This window comes from Falco biarmicus, chromosome 7, assembly GCF_023638135.1.
Source record: "Falco biarmicus isolate bFalBia1 chromosome 7, bFalBia1.pri, whole genome shotgun sequence".
NCBI lineage: Eukaryota > Metazoa > Chordata > Aves > Falconiformes > Falconidae > Falco > Falco biarmicus.
The window spans coordinates 61,615,173-61,631,572 of NC_079294.1; the positions used below are offsets into that span (position 1 = coordinate 61,615,173).

The window sequence follows — 16,400 nt, forward strand, 5'->3', positions numbered from 1 at the left end:
CACTACTCTGGGCTCAAAAAAGGTTAAGGCTGCAGGGGCTCCCCTGCCCCATGTGGCCTCAGCATGCTGGAATGTTCCAAAAACCCCATTTTTCCATCCCAGTGCACCCACACGCAGGCTTAGTGCAGTCCTTGCTGCAACCCGGGGCTCCCCTCCCTCACGGGTCCAGGGCATCGCCCCAGGGGTGGACTGGTGCCCAGTTCCAAAAGCTCCCAAGCAGGCAATCATCACTTGGGGGCACTGTAAAATAAATAATCTGCCCGTGGTTTTTTTATTTTAAAAGCTGAAAGGGGCCCCATAGGGATGCTGGTTCGGGTGGCCTCATTGGGGAAGCGTTGGAGAGATCAGCTGTGGGAGCATCCTCTGCTGTGGACCCATCCCTGCAACCATGCGGCCAAGTCAAAGTAGGACCTTGCCAGGCTTTTGGGGGCAGAAGCTGGGGAAGAGACCTGGCCCGCTCACCCTGGGGGAGCAGGCCAGGATGGCAGGCTGCCCACCCCCTGCCTCTGCCCCTGCCCCGTGCTAATGAGCAAGTTACACAACTAGAAGCTTTTATACTTCATTAATCGGGTCCGGCATCCCAGCCTGCCCCTCCACGCACGCTCCGGCTGGCTGGCGGAGCCCTGACTCCCTCCTTCCCTCTCCTCAGCTGCCTTTTGTAATGTTTTAATGGGGTTTCTTGCCTGGGTTTTGCTGACTTAATTACAAAGCTGCAGTGAGTTGATGCCTTGTGACGGTCTAATCCCAACCCGGTGACTCTACAAAGCTTTTGCACGGTGATCGTGCTGCTCCACTCCGGCCTCGCCGTTCGTGCATCCATCTCAGCCCCAGGCACTGACCCTCTGTGGACGGTTCAGCTTTTCCTCTCCCTGGTGAGTATCCAGGACTTTTTCCACCTGAAATAACTGTGTTGGAGACCATCATCCAGTCTTCCCTTAACCTCCGGGACTGGGACTGGTTTTAGTGCCTGGAAAAGGGGGATGCCCATCCCTTCCCCTGGAGCTGTTGGGGAAGAGGATGCCCCTGGGAAGTGGCTGAGCTGGAGCCAAGCATCCCTCGCACAGCCTGGGCTTGGAGCCAGTGCTACAGCTGGGTAGGGTCAGGTGCTGGAGGTAGGATGAAGGCAGCCCTCTTCCTCCTTCCCATGCATAGGAACAAGGTGTTTCACCCAAACCGTGTTGGAAGGATGCCGAGAAGCTCACGGTGCAGCCCTGCAGCCATCAATGGGCTCTGGGCTGGAGCAGCAGGGCTTGATGGTTCCGGAAAAACTTTGGGAATAACAGGGCAGTGGAAATTAAAGGCAATAAAAGCACAAGCTGGCTGGCTGCCTGGCCGAGGCTGGGTGCTTAGCCTCTGCCTGTATGAAGGTGGTCTGAGACAAAACAGCACTGGATGAGCTCATGGGGTCAGGGGTCCCCAGGAGATGCTCCCAACCTCCAGCGGAAAGGCAGAGCCAGCAAAAAAGGACGAAGGGGTCAGACGATCAATACGTAGATTTTTAAGCTGCTTTTGCGAACACCCCTAGTGTTTCTCAAGGCTGCTCAGCCTCCGGCAGGTAGGCAGAGATGCAGGCATTGCATGATGGCACTGGGGAGGGTTGGGGGTGTCCTCTGGGCACCCACCTCCACCCCTGCCTGAGCAAGAGGGGCAGGTGATGGGGCATAGGAGTCCTGCAGAAGCCACCAGGATCCCACTGCTGCTGATCCCTCTTTCCCTCTCCCAGTGTCCTGCAGCCAACGGAGGACAGAGGACAACATGTCTGCGGTTGTGAGTACTGCCCCCATGCCACCCTTCCCCTGCGCTCCGAGCATCCTGTCCCTGCAGTGTCGGGATGGGGTGCACCCCGCACACTCCTTGCCTCTCCGGCTGCTCTCAGCCTGTTGCGGGGAGCCTGGGCAGCACACAGCCCACCCCCATCCCATTGCACCCCCTTGGGTGCATGCGTGGAGGCTCTGCCCTTCCCCACAGTCCCCTATCCCAGGAGACCTGCAGGGGGTGGGGGGGCTGCCTGGGGAGATCCCACATCCTCTCCTCACCCCCAGACGGGCACCTTCCGCATCGTTTCGGAGGAGGAGCAGGCCCTGCGCACCAAGCTGGAGCGCCTCACCACCAAGGACCACGGCCCCGTCTTCGGGAAGTGTGAGAAGATCCCCCCGCACACCCTGCAGAAGGTGAGGGCGGCCATGGGGAGTGGTGGGGCAGGCACAGCCCAGGGATTCTGCTCCTTCCCAGGGGCCGGAGGAGACCATCACTGAGCTCCTGTGTTGGAGGCATGTACTTTACCGCAAAGGGTCTCCAAGCAGGGGACGTGGGTGACACTCCCCTCCCTGTGCTGGGATGCTGCAAGGAGCATCACTGCACTCCCCCAGCACCCAGGGTGCCTAAATGAACCCCGGGGTGTTTTGGGGTGTGTGTGCGGCATCACTGAGCTGGGTCCCCTCTCTGCTTGCCCCCCCCCAGGCGAAGGATGAGCTGAACGAGACAGAGGAGCAGAGGGAGGTGGCGGTGAAGGCGCTGCGGGAGCTGGTGCAGGAGAGGGCGGGCGGCGAGGAGGTGTGCAAGGCGGTGGCTGAGAAGGTGCAGGGGAAGGACGACTCTTTCTTCCTCCGCTTCATTCGTGCCCGCAAGTTTGACGTCCACAGGGCATATGACCTGCTGAAAGGTGGGGAGGGGTCCCAGGCTGTGACGCTGGGTGAGGACAGGGGTACACATCCACCAGCAGCTCCCAGTCCTGTGCTGGGGCCTCCTCATCCCCTAATCCGCGTGGTGCTGGCACAGCAGGACCCTGGCATGGGAAGGGGATGAGGAGAGAAGATAAATAGAAACAGGCAGGGCTGGGGGGCTTGGGATGTAGGGGAAAGAGTTGGGATGGGGAAGGAAATGAATGAGGGTGATGCCAGGCATCCTGCAACACCAGGACAATCCCATTCCTTGCTAATTTACTGGGAAAAATGGGAAAAAAGTGCATTTAATGGTGGCAGGCTGTTTCATTTGTACAGCAAACCCAGCTGGTTTGGGCTGCACTCCCTCAAGAGCCCCATGTCCTATACATGCCCCTTTGTAATCCTGTAAAGAGCCAGCCCTGCACCCACCCTGATGCTTCTGTGCATGATGCCTGGTGGGCTCAGCGCTCCTGGGACCCCTTGAGGGCTGGGGGCTAGGTTGGGGGGTTTGTGGCACCCCCTCCCCACACCGAGAGTGATCCTTAGGGATGGAGGGGGAGTGGGAGGGCAGCCTGGGGGGCGGCCGCTGGTGAGGACCTGCCTGGCTCCTGCTCCACTCTTCTTTGTGTCAGCTTCGGGCATAATGAGTTGTAATTATCAGTGCTGGCTCCCAGGCGAGCTGTTTTGTTTGCCTGCATTTTCCCAGGACAAGGTTCCTTATTTCATGCCTGCAGGGTGCCAAGGCAGGGGAGCTAGAGGATGTCACCCAAACAGGGAGGAAGAGGAGAAGGGAAATGAGGGGGAAATTTACTTTATCTGCTTGTTGGGGTTTTGGAAAGGCGGCAGGCACGGGAAGCCCCCAGCATGGGGTGGGTAACACAACATGCTGGGGCTGGGGCTGGAGCTGATCTAGTGCCGAGCTCCTTTCTCCCTGCTTTGCTGGAGGAGACCTGACCCATGTTGAGCTCAGGCACAGCTGGTTCGTAGCTCTTGGGCTCAGGACCCTCTCACCGTTGCCAGTCCATCCTGGCTCTGGTGGCTCGCGCAGCTTCCCGAGGCCAGGCAAGCAGCCATTGCCCTCGATTTCTGCCTCCCTCCAGGCTACGTGAACTTCCGCCAGCAGTACCCCGAGCTCTTCGACAACCTGACCCCCGAGGCTGTGCGCAGCACCATCGAAGCTGGCTACCCTGGCATCCTGGCCAGCAGGGACAAGTACGGCCGGGTGGTGATGCTCTTCAACATCGAGAACTGGGATTATGAAGAGATCACCTTTGATGAGGTCAGCCCAGCTCAGCTGTTGCTCCCGGAGCAGAGCGGTCCTGCTCAGCACGTCTGAGCGCAGCATCCCTTAACACATCAACATATGTCCACACGCAGCCTTCAGCCATCCAGGCTGAAGGAAAACTGCAGCCCTTTGAGTTTATCTTTCGAGGGAGTGTGGGAGAGTGTGGTCCATCCCAAAGGGTCCCCCCCTTCCTTCCCCCTGATGTGGTGCAAAGTGCAGGCCGAATCTGGGGTGTGCATCCCCCTGCCCAGGTAAGACAGGGTGAAAAAAGGCACCACGCCATTAAAGGAAGGCACTTCAGAAAGGAGGGATGTGCAGGGCAGAGGAGGAAACTGAGGCACAGGGCACAGAAAGGGCTTCTTGGCAATGAAGTTTCCAGGCATGTAACTCACAGCTTCTCCTAGCCCCATTTTCTGCTCAGCTCTGAATTTGGTCGCAACATAACACTGATCCAGATCTGAGATGTACCTGACTTGAAAGGGGAATGTGGTGGTTGTTGAGCATCCCCAGAAATGCCCTCCCTGCTCTGAAGTCCTGGGGTTGCCTGTGACAAGCAGGCTGAAGTCAAGCAGACCCTGCCCTGTCTAATGGTCCATGGGACTCTTCCTGGGACCCTCCTGGGGTCTACGGAAAGTAAGACCTAATACCAAACCCTGCTGTCTCTCCTCTCCATCAGATCCTTCGTGCCTATTGCATTATCTTGGAGAAGCTGCTGGAAAATGAAGAGACCCAGATCAATGGGTTCTGCATCATTGAGAACTTCAAGGGCTTCACCATGCAGCAGGCATCAGGGATCAAACCCTCCGAGCTCAAGAAGATGGTGGACATGCTGCAGGTGAGGTAGCAGAGAGGGCCCTGGGGGAGCCGAGAGCCCAGGGAAGGAAGGCAGCAGGACTAGCAGGGTTTGGGATTGCCACCACACTGATACAGTGAGAAAGCATTGTGGAGAGGCTGTTCCCCATCACATGCTCCTTGCCTTGCTTGTGAATCGGCTTCATCCTGCAAAATGGATCCTATTTTCCCCGCCCCATCTCCCTGCCCTCTCAAAAGCTGGACCAGAAGCAGTAGCACCACTCCTTGCAGCATCCTATGGCATGGCATGGCGGCCTTTCCTCACTAACATCTCAGCCCAGCTTGGTCCATGCTGGACAGACACCCACAGGCACTCCAGGATTTCTGCTCTTGGACCAGAGGCCAAAGGCTCTCGGCTCCCCTCAGGGAAGGACAGCAGAGATGTGGTCCTTCTCATGGAGTGGGAGCAATGAGCCATCTGGGAGGCTCTGCAGCTTCCCTGGTGCTAGGACATCCAATTCTCTGGGTCAGGACAGAAAGGGGCAATCAAAGAAATAAGGGGAGATTGGGTGAGGAGAGCTGAGGCAGCGCTGGGGTGTTCATTGCTGCTTGCCCAGCTCCACACGGACAGCAACATCTGTAATCACCTATGTCTGGCTTTGGGATCCTAGGACTCCTTCCCAGCACGTTTCAAGGCTGTCCACTTCATCCACCAGCCTTGGTACTTCACCACCACCTACAACGTGGTCAAACCGTTCCTGAAGAGCAAACTGCTGGAGAGGGTGAGTTTGGGAAAGGGACCCGGAGGCAAAGGCACTTCCCTGGGTGAAAGAGCAGCTGGGAAGAGTCGCCTCAGGCCACTGCTGAGGGTTGCTCCCATGTCCCTCCAGGTCTTTGTGCATGGGGAGGAGCTGGAGTCTTTCTACCAGGAGATTGATGCTGACATCTTGCCAGCAGACTTTGGTGGCAACCTGCCCAAGTATGATGGCAAAGCAACAGCAGAGAAACTCTTTGGGCCCCGCATCGAGGCTGAAGACACGGCTCTCTAAACCAGGGTCTGATCCTCCTCTCCCCTGTACAATAGGATCAGAGGTGGCCTTCTAACCCCAGCCACCTCCTTACTGTAGCACTGGTTTAATGACTGCTTGTGATGAGGCATTCTGGCCGTATTGCTCCATGCCTGTCCCTCCTCTCCCCAAATGAGGCAGCGGGCTGCCCAGCAGCTCTGCCCCTCCCAGGCAGAGCATCCTTCCCTTGGGAGCCAGCAGAGGAAGGAGGCCACCAGCCCTCTCCCACAGCATGCCCTGGCACTGCGGGGGGGAGGACAGGAGAGTGTCTGCTCTGGGAAGGGAGGGCTACAGCAAGGGAGAAATAAAGCATTTAACAGCAGAGCTCCAGGGTCCCTTGTGGCATGTGGCAAGGAACAGGGATGCAGCTTTTTGGTCACAGGCACTGGTTGCACTGCTGGTTCTAAGGAGTGTCAGTGCTTGGTGGGAGATCCCTGTCCCCCCGTTACAGACTGCCCTTTGGCACAGGGGCCAAGGAACCAGCCGTCTCCATCCTCCCTGCATCCCAGAAGGAGCGCCACCCCTGCCCAAGCAGAGACCCTATCCTCAGCCAACTGCTCTAACCAGGAAAAATAGCCCAAAAGATGCAAACAAGAACCCGACCAGGGGCCCGGGGGGAGCTGGCTCTGCCTAATTCCTGCTCAGCCAGGCAGGCAGGGAGGAGGAACGGAGGCTGTAGCAACCCCTAAGACCAGGAAAAAGATTTTAACCACAGGACAGTGAAAGACAAGCAAAATATACTCTCCTAAATCCTTCACAAGTGTCAGCAGTGCAGCTGTTTCCCCCAGCACTGCACTGGGAGAGGGAGCTCAGTCAGGGAAGTCCCACCAAAAGCCACTGTGGAGGGCAGAGAAGGGTCCTTGCCCAGCAAACCGTGCCCGATGATAATGCTAATTAGCCCTTGCTGATGTGGAGTCAGCAAGACCTGGGTGGGGAGGAGGAGGCAGAAGTAGCTGTGTCCCAGGCAAGGCACTCCGTTCTGGCCCATGAACCAGGCATCTCCAAAGAGCTGATCGGATACCCATTTCCAGACCATCTTCTCCTCCCTTGGCCAGCAGTAAGGCTTGGAGAAGAGCAAGTTGCTGGTCTCTGCCCAAGTTACCTTCTTCTCTGTCAAGCTGGTCCTGCAGCATGCCCTGCCCCCCCCCCCCCCCCCCCCCACTTCCCTCTCAGCTCCACACGGGTGCCCTTCATCAGCCAGAAGACCAGACTCCCACCCGAAGCCGGCCGAGGTGGAGGGCACTGACAAGAGCCACATTCATCAGGGCGCTGGCTCAGGCTCAAACCAAACAGGACATCGGCTCCAAAGCTGCGGGAAGGATGGGGCCTGTCTGGGCAGAGGCGACTGGGGTTAGATCTGTTTTCTCCAGCCTCAGCCGCACAGCTAGCCCACGTATGGCCAGTCCCAGCCCACGCCTGCGCCAGCCTTGCGTGACAGCCCAGAGGGAGAGCGAAAGGCACCTCTCTGCTGCGTTTGGCTCCTTACTGTGCAGTACTCTCCAAGGGCCTGGGAAGCATCTGGAGCTGTCCCAGGGAAACCACATACAACAGCCCTACAACCAGTGCACACAACAGCACAGCTTGCTTGGGAGACAGAGCAATTGCAGCTCTCTTGTAAACAAAAAAAAAAAAACAAACAAAAAAAAGACAAACACCCCCCACCCCCCATACAGACATGGGAGCCCCACACTGCTGCCCTCTGGGATTTGGACTGGGACAGTCACAGCTCTCAGGAGGTCCCTGTGGCTGATCAGCACTGCTGGGACAAATTGTCAGCCAGTAGCTTGTTTTGATGGGGAGGCATAGAACAGCACAGCAAATGGAGCAAGGAGCATGGTCCATGCTGGCCTGTTTCCCCCCCCGGAGTGACTCTGACCAAGCCAGGAAGGAGTTCTGAAGTAGATAAAACAGCAAATTGCAATGGCCAATAAACTAGAAATGGAGCCCAAAACACTGCCTCCCACAGTGCAATTCTTATTACAGGGGAAAAGCAGCAACAGTCCTGGTCCAGCCCAGTCACCCTGATGGCTCACCAGTCCCAGTTACCGTCTGCATGCCTCACTTGGTCTGTAGTTAAACCCCCCCCACACACACTAGTGAGCTCTTAGCATCAGTCAGGTAGTGCTCTTCTGTGCCCTAGGCTCAAAGATGTCAGTGTCCTGGCCAGAGATGCTGTTATGTGGTTTTTTCTGCCAGCAGCTGAAAGATTAAGAAACCCACTCACTCTTAAATAGGGAAGAATAACACATGATGATTCTGCAGAAACACAGCCAAAAGCTTTGCGCACCCTCCAGGGAAGCTCTTGTCCCAGAGGAGAGTTCTGTCATGCTGCAGGAAGGGCCACAGTTAAACCCTGTCTGTATCCTGCTTCAGCTTAGTCCTGGCACAGCTGCAGGTCTGCCTCTGGAGGATTCCTCCAGCTAGCAACCTCATAATCCCAGGAGAACCCAGCAGCTGACACAGGACTGTCACAACCTGCTCTCTCATCCAATAGCAAAAATAGCCCTTCTTCAGTATCTTCAGGGCAGGCATTAAGCTTTTTAAGCTGATACCAACTCCACTCTCCAACAGAGCAGTACTGAATACCTTTTGGCCAGAAACAAAGCAACTACAAAAGGCTCAAGCATCACTCATGCTGCAAGGGAAAAAGGGGAGAAGATAAAGTCAGCCCCCAGCTAGCTCCCAAAGTTGGGCCTCAGGGAAGGCCTCTGCCAACTGCCAAGAAAGCCATGCGCTCCTCCACTCAAGAACCTGCTAGACACCCCATGCTTAGCCACCAAGCCCAGCCCCATCAGATTCAAGAGCCAGGGCAACTATTGGATGCTCCTACATATCGCAGGAATTGCTAAGACTGCCTTCTCTCTAGAGCCTTTCTGTAGCAGCTCTGTCCTTGTTCTGCTCTCTGAAACACAACAGAGGCAAAGGAAGGCTCCAGCTGAAGATGACAGCGGTGGCAGGGGCTGGCACACCACCCATGTGTTGCTGCATAAGGCCCCTGTGCAGTCTTCCCATTTATCTACTTGACACTTGCTTCAGCTTTCAGTGGGCAGCAGAGCCAGGTCTTTGAGAGGTGGGCACAGAAGCTGCAACAAGCGAAAGGTGAAGATACTCCCAACTGTCACTCTTCCCATCCTCCCCACCTCGGCAGTGCAGAAGGAGTACAAACTTGAGCCTTCTCCCTCGAAGGACCAGTTCATTCACATTTCCTAGAACAATCCGAGTTCTTGCATTTACCCCTAGAACAGCAAACTAGTGCATCAAAGTGTAAAGGCAACACCAGAAACAGGAGTTACTTGCAAAAGTTGTCTTGTCAACAAGCTAACTGCTGCCTTGGTGTAATACTGCAGAGATGTAGGGATAGCCTTCCCCTAAGGCAGTCCTGCTTTAGGCAGCACTAGTGAACAGAAACTAACATCTTTCGCATGTGTAAAGGCTGGGTCTAAATGACTCCTTGTGTTCCCCTCTTAGCTAATCCGAATCTTGCAACCGAGGGAACATGTTCAGATACCCAGTTGCATTTTAATCAATATTACCTTGTTGGCCCAATATATTCCCATATCAAATTATCCTCTCCCTGCTGCAGAGGAACTGAATAAGAAGGCATGGCTGCTGTGCCTGTCAAGTGACAGCTGGCCTTCACCACCCAACAACATTGCACACACTACACATTATCACTGACTTCAATAAGTCCTTTATTTTTAAATAAAGAAATCTCACTGAATCAAAGATAACAAAATTACATTTTGTTTTGCAATGACCTCCATTTTACACCACACAAACAAAAATTAAAGAAAAAATCAGACATTGTTTTATATATATAATTTCAAAGGTAAACATCAGCAGATATAGAAAAATTGCATTGCTAGTTGCAAATCATCTTCCCTGCAGCTCTCAGCTCCAGAGAATCTGACTCAGAACATGGCAGCGGGGAGAGTGTCTCAGTATACAAGCTTTTTGCAGGGCAGCATTTAGAGATGGTTGCAAAGTATAATTTTGCCAATTTGAAAACATTTTCATAGTTAACTACTCACCAAGATCACTAAAAGTCACTCAGCCTGTTCTAGCACAGCTGCATGGGCAAAACAAGGGCACAGGTCTGTTCTTCCTAGGCTCCCTGCACACCACCTCAGCTTGGGATTGTCAGAGAAAGAGGTTACGTTTTCTCAAGAAGAATATTTAGTGATCTGTCACTAGACATTACGATCAAGCTGTCAAGTAACACAATGAGAAATCATACTTCTTTGGAAAGCTGCTGACTTGGGCAGTAGACTTTGGTTATATTAACTACAACTGGGTTTTGTTTGGCTTTTTTTTAAAAAAAGACTTCCCAGTTAGCAGGAGCCATGAGGGTCAACATCCCAACAGAACTATAGTATAGATCCTAGAAGGAAGTTCTGTACCTAATCAAAGCTCTTGCATGACCAGAGAGACAATGCAAGCTTGTCATTCAGACAGAAGCAAAAAGGCTTTGTGTAGAGCCACTCTGCAGGATCAGGCTCCTTACTGCATTTCAACTACCTGGGTTAGGCAAGGCCATTGGGTGGGAAAGAAAGAAAAGCCTTTACCCACAAATGATGGGTTGGAGCTTTTAGTGTGTTATCAGATAGATGTGAAAAAGGCTGTTCAATACTAGCAGAGCCAACCTGATAAATGCTGCCCTGGACTGCAGTGTTTGTGTTCATTGATTAACCAGCAAAACCAAGAATACAGATATTCAGAATGCAACGGTTCAGGATAACCCTAGAAACCCTTCTACCACAGTGTGGAAAGCTGGCAACTGCTTTAACTCATTGATGGCACTTACACCTAAGCTACCCCAGCAGCTGAAAAGGTCCAGGTGATAAAAGGGGTACAATTACAAGGCACCCTCCCCTTGGGCTGGTGTTGCTCTGAGGCATTCTAAGCTTGGAGAAAACTCAGGAAGTCCTCATGCCAAGAAGGGCTGTTTGCTTTTCAGCTAGAAGCCATGAAGGAGACACTGCTTTGAGTCACTGTGGCTCCACGACCTAATCAACCAACAGACCTACCTAAAGAGTAAGGACATATGGAGCATGACAAGCCAGAAACAAGATGCTCTTCACAAAAGTGACTTATACATGCAGCACAAGGCTAGGGTCTTTTCTGATCTCCTGGAAGAAGACTGAAGAATTTCAATGAGCTCCAGACTGGCATAGTATTTCTAGAAAAACCTGGAAGCAATCCAGGTCACTAAACTGTTTGGCAATTAAATCCTGAAGTTGCTACTCTCTGCACTGTCTTTTAAGATGTAGGCAGTTAGGCAATCCACCTCCAGCTATGCTGCTGGAGCATTAACAGACACAAGAGCCTTGGGATTCTAAGTTAACAAGTCACATATTAAGCAAAGCAAACCCTCCTTCTATGACTCAATCCCTGCTAGAGGAGCAGAGAGCTGAAAGTGATCTCCACTGCTTATGTACATTGTTATTTTAAGCCTCAAAATAGACTGTAGCTAGTTGTAGGCTGCCCACAGAGGTCCTTTAAGTCAGCACACGCTTCTACAGTATGCATTGCCAGAACTGTCTCACTACCTAGCGTCTGAAAATTAATTTACTAAAAAGCAAAGCCTCAAAAGCTCTGGCAGAGCTGTTAACTGAAATCTCTAGATATGCTGATGTCAAGGGAGGAGAAGGGCAAGGCACCACGTGTCAAAGGGCTGTGGTCTAGGAAATTGTGACAGACCCAGAACAGATGACACACAGATAACTTGGCTAAGTTCAGTACTGGAGCTAACAGTTCCCAACATTCTTTGATTAATGCCCTGTCTTTGTAACCTATCTTTTCATATACAGCAACTGCAGAAAAACACTCAGGAAAGACTGCAGGGAAGTTCAAACTTCAGTCTTCATAGTGCAACTACAACACTGCCAGACCCATCTGAAAGCACCTCCAATTTAGAAGCTAACCAAGGGACATTACAAATGCTGGCAGATCTGATGTAGCAGAACCCACAAGTTCCTTTTATTCAGTAAGAGCAATTCCCAGCTGCCCACCTTCAATCTTCAGGTCTCTCCAGACACTAGCAAAGGTGATGGTTGGACCAGCCTAACCAAAGAGTAATAGCTTTGTAACTTGCTATCCGATTGAGAGTCCTTGGGGTTTATGTTCAAGTGCAGTGACAGGAAAGAGGGGTGTATACCACATGAGACTACCTGTGGAAGAGCTCTGCTAATGCTTTTTCTAAGCCCAGTTTGAAACTAAACAGAGCATGACAGATTCATCATGCTGTAATCTTGACCTGCACTATCAGACTATACTGTAATGATCTACAAGTGTACACTTCAGCCTCACGTGTCTTGACAAAAGATGAAAAAAAGACAGCTTGACCTCTGAGACTTAAAAATTCAGAATCCACTTAAGGTTGAGTTCGCTGGGCAGATGAAAGCCACTTGCCCATGTCACAAGACTAGTATTTTTTGAGAGAAGAGTATTTCTGATTGGACAAAGTCCCACACATCTTGGGGTTGCCCATCACTCTTAGCAGCAAGATTTAATATAGAATTCTCTTATTTGAAGGTCTTTAGAGCACTGCAGCTTAACTTTCTCCTCTCCCTCATCCTTAAGATCTCTTTAAGTTACTGCTGTGAGTCTGACACCACTAGTCTTGCTTTGAAAGCAGCATCACATTGGGTGAGATGGAATGTTTTTCCTCCTAACTGCTTCCATCTACAAGAAGCTTGGTTAAGATGAACCTCAGGCTCCAGAAACCTTGCACAAATAAGCTATAAACAAAAGCTTCTCTTCCCCAAACAGGCTAGAATTGGTTTGTCAAGCCACAAGTGGTCTGAACAGCTGTAGATGCAAGTGCAGAAACAGTTCAAATGAGCAAGAAACCCCTATTACTTCTGTAGTTAAGAGTTTCAGAAAGTCCACAGCATCAGCACTTCCGAAGTATGAAGGCTTGGGTTGTGGGGCAGGAAGGAGATTCTTTAAAGTCTTTTCAAGGGAGGGGAAAAAAAAAAAATCTCTATTTGATCAGACAAAGCTACAGCTCCTGCTGCTTTGAGAACTGCCTAGTTGCTCACCTCATTTTAGAAGACTTGCTTAAAAACCAGTCATTGACTGGCCACCTGCTGTGGTGAAATTTGTTTGAAACAAGGGTACATTGGACAAGGTGGCAGCTTCCTCATATCTCAGAAATGGAAAAAAACATTTGAAAGTCTGGTCCGCCAAGAATAGTTTTCTTCATTCCATTTTGTAAAGAAGATTTTTTTCCCAAGGAAAAGCTTCCCAGGACAAAGCTGTGCATTCAGGAGCAACTGGCATGATGCGGTCAAAAAGCAGAGCTAAAACACTTGCTTAGCCTCAGCACTAACCTCCCCAGGCAGCACCCAGCCAGTTCTCACCCTCCTGACTCATGTTCTGGGCCAGTCAACCACTGAACTGCTCTGCCAGCCTGGAGTCCTGGGGAAGATGACAGAGCTTCAGCGACCTGGGGAGCTGGCCAGAGTGCCTCTGCTTTTGATAAGGCTCTCCAGTTGAGGAAGGCAGACACTTTACTCTCAAAAGGAGGTCAGACGCACGCTGACCTTTCATTCATAGGTAACCACATGTTGGGTCATATGGCTGGCTCTTCACCTCAACAGCAGTATTGGTACCAAGGACAACCTCTGCTCCCCTAGAGCCATCTGAAGTTGATGCTCACCTCAGCATAGTAAAGGTCGATTGAGGAATGACACACGAAGCACACGAAGGGCAGTTTTGTTTCCTCAAGGCAGACAGCCATGACCTGTGTAAGCTACAGCTGTAGTATACTGTGAAATCTGAAACACTTCGAAAGTTGTAACCCATTGGAGATAAAAACCATATACCTCTACATGTCTAAATTTATCCTGTATCTATTTGATGCTTACAAGTGTTGTTTACACTCCACTTCTGTTAAAGTGAGAAGGTATTTAAGTCATATCCAATGATTATTACATGGACATCTACTTAAGCAAAAATCTGAAGTGTCTTTTATGACAGATTTTAGTGATATACAGATGCAGTATGAATAAGACTATAACAACATAGAGACAAGATATCCATCAGCCAAGAATATCCTTGCTAACTGATGCCCTAAAATAGTTCTAAAGGAACAGCCACAACCATGGCCAAGTCTTGCTATAGCTTTACTTGGTCACATCTTTTCTTCGAAGAAAAAAAGGAAACCTGTATTTACTAATAAGGAGAATGTGTAGATACCCACAGTTTGTTGTAACAGGCCAAGGTGTCTGGCCTAAGGCAAATGAAAGGAGTTTCCTGATACAATAATGCACCTTTGCTACAATAGTTAATTATTGCTTTATTAAAACAAAAACCCACCTCTCCAACCTACTGAAGGTTTTGGGACAGGACAGTCCAGAAGGCTTGTTCCCCTGTATTACCAGACTGAAGTCTTGCTGCTTGTTTCACCCTTAAGCTATAAACTGAAGTGCCTGGAACACAGACCAAGGCTGAAGCAGTAAAGTGCTAATAGAGTGGGAAGTGTGGCAGGAAAAGAACCTCACTGACACTGATAAAGAAGTCCTAAGGATGAATTAGTGAGACAACACCACTGACAGAACAAACTAAAAGATTTTGACCTCAAAGTTTCAGTCTCCAGATTGCCATGGGACTGCTTTCCTTCCAGGGGGTAGACTATGGTCTTTAATAACCATCTCTGCACAGACCATAACAGCCACTTGAGGGAAAAGCACAAGTGAGTAGGCATCTTTCCTGCAAACAGCTTTCAGACTTCACTTTGCACATTAAAACTAGAAGAGGATGTCTGGGTGTGGAAAAGCAATTCAAGTGAGGAAGAGCCCAGTGTCTTACTGGAGCCAGTAATCCTACGACATTTACATCGATATGGGAGTAGTTAGCCATGCAAAGATATCACTGTAGTTGCACAGGGCTAGAGACATCCAGTTCCCCACCAAATATAAGGCAACTCATGTGTCTGAAAACCATTTGATGCTTTGAAAGCTAAGGGGAAGAATTCTTGTATTATTTACCCTAATATTAGGGGAATAAATCTAAATACCCTACCTCACCACCAAAACCAAATTAACCCTTAACAGAGTACCTAATTCTTTACAAAATATTCTTTAAAGCAGATCAACATCACAAAGATCCTGCAGATTCCGAATCCCTGGTTTCCATTTGGAAGCCACAGCCAGCTTTAAAAAGCCCTGGGTCAAACAAAAAAAAAAAATCTAGTACTAAGAAGATGACTACATTTAAAAAGAGGCAAAGATCATGAGAAGGTGACTGATCTGGTCTTGGTGCAAGAACATGTTCAGACAGAAACTTTAACTGTTATTACCAGCCTGCAGCTTTTCTCTACTTGGACTCCCAGCATAAAGACACCTCAATCCACAGACAGCTGAAGCATGGAAAAGTATTTTAAAACTGATTCAATTATGTAAGTGCATTCCTAGGAACTAAAAGGCTTCCCTTGAGATGGTGCAAGGCTGGAACTCCATTTGTAGTCAAGCATCTGTTTTTCCAGCCCACATTTCAGTGGCCTGGACTGAACTGCTCACTGGCTTGTGGCTTGGTACAGGATTTTTCCAGCACCAGGTCAGCTGAAAACAGTCAACTGTTACCCTGTCATCTACACCTAAACAAACACTGCAAATCAAGTTTTTGACCCACAGGTGAAGAGATTGTGACATTTGAAACTTCTGCTATATTAAAGCAAGCAGTCTTTAGCTCAGTAATCCTGTAGCAAGTCACAGTCAGCAACCTAACTCTTCAAGCAGAGCAGTAAATTACAAACCCAAGTGACTATATATGCAAAGATGCTCTGACCAGATACTAATCTCTGCTTTAACTCCACTTTGGAAGAAAACATTGTGATCAGACCCCAGCCATAGGATACCAAAGAGAATGGAAACCTGAAGCAGCAGGTGAGGGAACAATGTGTTCCCAAAGGGGGAGATACACTAAAGTGATCCAGAGTCTTTGGGTCAATTACTCCTGGCCAGATACAGCCTGCTCTGTGTCCGAGCACTGAGACTTTGTCTTTTCCCACTGGCAGATGGCATTGGCATACTGTACCACAAGCTTATCCATCCAGGTAAGAGGTTCTGGGAATAGTACAGACCCTTCAAAAAATCCCAGATGGCCTCCATGAAGGGGCAGCACATGCATGACATTCTCCTTTTTCTCTGTAAAACAAAAGGAGGCAGAAAGTTCCAGAAGGTTAACATCTTCAAGCTGAGAATGAAACCATCTTAAGTTGTGATAATTAAACTCAACCTCTGGCATAGCATCTGAACCAAAGGAGCAGTCATGTGTAGGAAGCAGAAGTGCACTGACAAAAGGTCACAGCTACTTTGAAGTCCAAAGCACAAACTTGTTGCTTCACAGATCAGGACAGTCCATGAGAACCAGCCCCAGCCAGTACGAGAAGGCTGCTGAAAGAAATGCTGCTGGCTGAGCCCTTACAGCAATATCTGTATCGCCACAAGAACACTCATTCGTGAAGGAGTGAACATCTTTAACACACATACACTGGAATTAGAACTGTTAAGCATCATGTTGAGTTGTCCTAAGCTCTGACAGTAGATCAGCCACCTTGTTCCACATATAGTGAGAACGCCCCCATGC

At 50.4% G+C, this 16,400-nt stretch overlaps 2 protein-coding genes across 2 annotated transcripts in view; one reads left to right on the forward strand and one right to left on the reverse strand.

The window, feature by feature from the left end:
- The first annotated feature begins 571 nt into the window (after positions 1–571).
- On the forward strand, positions 572–9,368 carry RLBP1 (retinaldehyde binding protein 1). Its single transcript, XM_056345538.1, has 8 exons — positions 572–872; positions 1,724–1,767; positions 2,043–2,171; positions 2,461–2,662; positions 3,764–3,942; positions 4,625–4,783; positions 5,412–5,522; positions 5,631–9,368. Exons 2-8 carry the CDS (start codon positions 1,756–1,758, stop codon positions 5,787–5,789), a joined length of 951 nt encoding a protein of 316 aa, XP_056201513.1. The 5' UTR covers positions 572–872; positions 1,724–1,755; the 3' UTR covers positions 5,790–9,368.
- Positions 9,369–9,482: 114 nt separating this feature from the next.
- The window catches only part of ABHD2 (abhydrolase domain containing 2, acylglycerol lipase), a 41,258-nt gene continuing 34,340 nt past the window's right edge, over positions 9,483–16,400 (reverse strand). Inside the window, exon 11 of the mRNA XM_056345537.1 lies at positions 9,483–15,958. Coding sequence (XP_056201512.1) covers positions 15,762–15,958 — 197 coding nt within the window. The 3' untranslated portion in view covers positions 9,483–15,761. The remainder of the gene's footprint in view (positions 15,959–16,400) is intronic.